We start from the raw sequence: 3,463 nt of genomic DNA, 5'->3' as shown, positions 1-3,463 counted from the left end.
CGGTTCAATCATGGCTTATCTGATTCATTTGAGAGGTATATATATTTCATGTTTGAATTCATGTTTACTTGTTACTTTGATCATGTCTTCATTCATCGACCAACTGTGGTCTTAACTCTTAATGTTCTAAAATTTTCACTGCAAGATCGTTAGAAAGTACTTTTGTTGGAGTATCTAACATTTGTTCTCAAAAACCAATCTTTCTTTTTTCTCACAATTAATTAATAATAATAGGTCTCAAAATAAATTTATGTTCTATATCTTATATAACTTTATGAGTTGAAATTATGAATTATTCACATAAATCTAGGATATTCTCCCGCAGTACAATGGTGCAACAATATATCTCCGGTGCGGTAGAACTTCTTTACATATGAGATATTTTGTTGCACTATTATACTTATTTGATGATTAAGTAAAGAGTCATTTTTTATGTTCATGTCATGAAGTTTAATTTTTTGAAAATAAGGGTTTTTCAGTTTCTGGAGATATATGTGTGAATGAGTAAATATTAGCATTTTGGTGCTCTTTTACTATTTTCTTCTAGGACAGGAGGTCCTATATATGAACATAAATTATGGATGAAAAAACAACAAATATATTTAAACTGAGGTTTGTGTTTAGATACTTTTGCAGCTTAATCAACTAGTGCAGGTGCACACATTGCATGATAGGCTGCTCAGTTTAGCTGTTAAAATTATAATTAATTCAATGGCGCCAAGAAAAAGACACTTGCAATTGCATCAATTAAACCATCCATTTGATGATGATTATCGTAAGCCTTCTTTCTTCTTCTCCCTCTAATCTATTACTAGTCATGCATGAGAATTAAATCAAAACAATAATAACAACATATGAAAAATATATTACAAAACTCATTGAATTGTTCATGAGTTACTTACTCATAATTAATCGCCTTCAAAATCACAGTTAATATAGCTTATCAGCTGATTAATGAATTATTCAATCTTTATATCTATTTAATAACATAAACTTAATTAATAAGTCATTAACCATGATTTTAAATGTTATTAATCAAGTGTGATCACAAGTGTACTTTTATTGTTTATCAATGTATATGACACAAGTCTAAAGAAGTCATTTAACCATTCAGCAAGACGTTCAGTTCCTGACCGGTACATATGGAAAATATAATTTAGGAGAAGTTAACTCTTTAAATTAATCTCAGCACTGTAGAAATTTAATCTTTGTAGTTGCACGGGTGATACCTTAGTTTATAAATTAAAAAATAAAACTAGGATGACTAATTAGTTTCTATTGTGGATACTAGTTAGCCATATAGTTCCTCTAATAATTGTTTGTAAACAGCATTTGAAGCAGTATTGAGTGGTTCATGGCAACCTGTGAAGCTGATAAGAATTGAGTCAGGAACTACAGCCTTACATTTCATTCATACTCGCCAAATACAAAACCCCTTGTCACCAGATATTAGGATAAAATCAAGGAAAGCTACTTTATCTGATTGCTCCAGCTTTTTACGACCTGGGATTGACATTTCTGTGCTCTTAGGCCTTCGATTCATTCATGATTCAGATCAATTTACTTCTATCCCTGTAAGTTTTTAACCTTTTTCATTATCTTAAGTATGTTTCTCTATGTTTTCTAGCTGCATTAAACTTCATAAATAAAATTTTCAATAAATTCTTGAAAAATCTTGCCTTAAAAACACTAATTTACATGATTATGATTTTAAATTGTGATCCGTAATTACTATTGCGGCCGCAATAATATGGATTTTGAAGTTTCCGCAATAGATTTTGAAGTTTCCGCAATAGCATTGTAATTGCAATTTAAGTCACATCTTCGGCATTTCCCTCATATTAAAATTTGCAGTGTTATCATAAATAAGACTGCAATTTAAAACCATGGATATATCCGCTAATTGGTTTGTATCCTCTATTTGGATAAAGAACTTAATTAACAGTTTATTACATATACATTTATCATAAGTTGTTATATATAATCTATTTCTATTTTTGTAATAAAAGTTAAAATAGATTTAAATAAATTCAATTTTTTTTAATCTTAGCTCAACTAATAAATGTCAAAATTATTAGGTTGAACATCTTGTCCTTTAATCAAACCGGGACCTCGCAGTTATGTGTGTGAGTTTCTAGTACTATTTACTATCTCTGTTTTTAGACAAAAATAATAATTCAAATTATTTCATAAACTATTAGAAAGAGATTTTAGAAATAAACCAAATAACATATTTACATGTCATAACTATAAGTTTTCCTAAAACAAGCTCACAATTGCTTATTCCAGCAGATTCTCTCAAATAATATGTCTAATCCAATCTCTTCAATTTTTTAATTTTTTGTTGTTGTAAATTGTAGGTGTGGGTTGATGCTAGAATAGATTCCATACAGAGACAGCCCCACCATCAATCAAACTGCTCCTGTCAATTTTATGTAAACTTCTATGATCAACAAGGTTCACTTGGTTCAGAGATAAAATCTCTTAACAAAGAGGTCATACCAATTGGAGTAGACCAAATTTCAATCATCCAAAGGCTTGAACATTATTGTGTAAATAAGCCTTATAGATGGTCTTCATCAGAAGATTGCATTTCATTATCACAATCTAGATTCCTCTTAGCCAAAGTTTTAAATGATCTTTCATGGTTTGTTGCTACATCTGTTTTAAAGAAGGTTTCATTCAACATAACATCTATCCAAAACAAGATTGTGTATGAAGTTATGGGAAATTATGCTAATACTACTATTAGTACTTCTCATATATATGTTTTGAACTTTAGACTCAAAGAGGGATCTGTAGTACCTGTTATCTATGAAATTGATGCATCTCATGCATTTGAAGAAGAAGAAGAAGAAGAAGAAGAAGAAGTAGTTCCACCAAAGCCATGTTATAGAGTTAACGGCCTACGACGTTCGAATCGCAGGAACAAACAGCCCGATCGCTACTACGGTTGTGCTATTGTGAAGTTGGAAGTCGGTAATTTTAGAACATGGCCATACAAGAGAGCAACATATGAGATAGAAGATGGAAAACACTCTTCAGATTCAGAAGAGGATGGTGACAACGGTGAAAAGGCGAAGAATAATGTGAATCACTTCAAGGAGATTAAAGTTTACACAAGAAGGAAAAAAACCAATGCAGTGAAATTAGATGATGCTAATCAAAATGATGATAAAAAAGCAGAGAAGAATAGTGATGATGTGTTGAATTTGGATTCATGCAATGAGGCTGCAATATCATGTGATGTAGAAGTTGATGATAATGTTACTTTAATGCATTATTATAATTTCTGCAGACATAAGCTTAAGAGGAAGCGTATTGATCATGGTTTTGATGACATGGATTTTGAAAACAAATGGGAAGGGATACATTTCAGAAAAGGAGTTCAACAGAAAAGATATAGTTCGATTTTGATGACAAACAAAAGCCATGTTGATGAAGATCGCGATCATAAAGGCGG

At 30.9% G+C, this 3,463-nt stretch overlaps 1 protein-coding gene across 1 annotated transcript in view; it reads left to right on the top strand.

The window, feature by feature from the left end:
- Positions 1-711: 711 nt before the first annotated feature.
- The window catches only part of LOC101500235 (SNF2 domain-containing protein CLASSY 1-like), a 6,277-nt gene continuing 3,525 nt past the window's right edge, over positions 712-3,463 (top strand). The window contains 3 exon segments of the mRNA XM_012715896.3: positions 712-775; positions 1,330-1,574; positions 2,361-3,463. Of these exon segments, the coding sequence (XP_012571350.1) occupies positions 712-775; positions 1,330-1,574; positions 2,361-3,463 (1,412 nt within the window).

Source organism: Cicer arietinum, chromosome 5 (genome assembly GCF_000331145.2).
Source record: "Cicer arietinum cultivar CDC Frontier isolate Library 1 chromosome 5, Cicar.CDCFrontier_v2.0, whole genome shotgun sequence".
NCBI classification, from domain to species: Eukaryota; Viridiplantae; Streptophyta; class Magnoliopsida; order Fabales; family Fabaceae; genus Cicer; species Cicer arietinum.
This window is presented reverse-complemented; position numbering and strand designations above follow the sequence as displayed.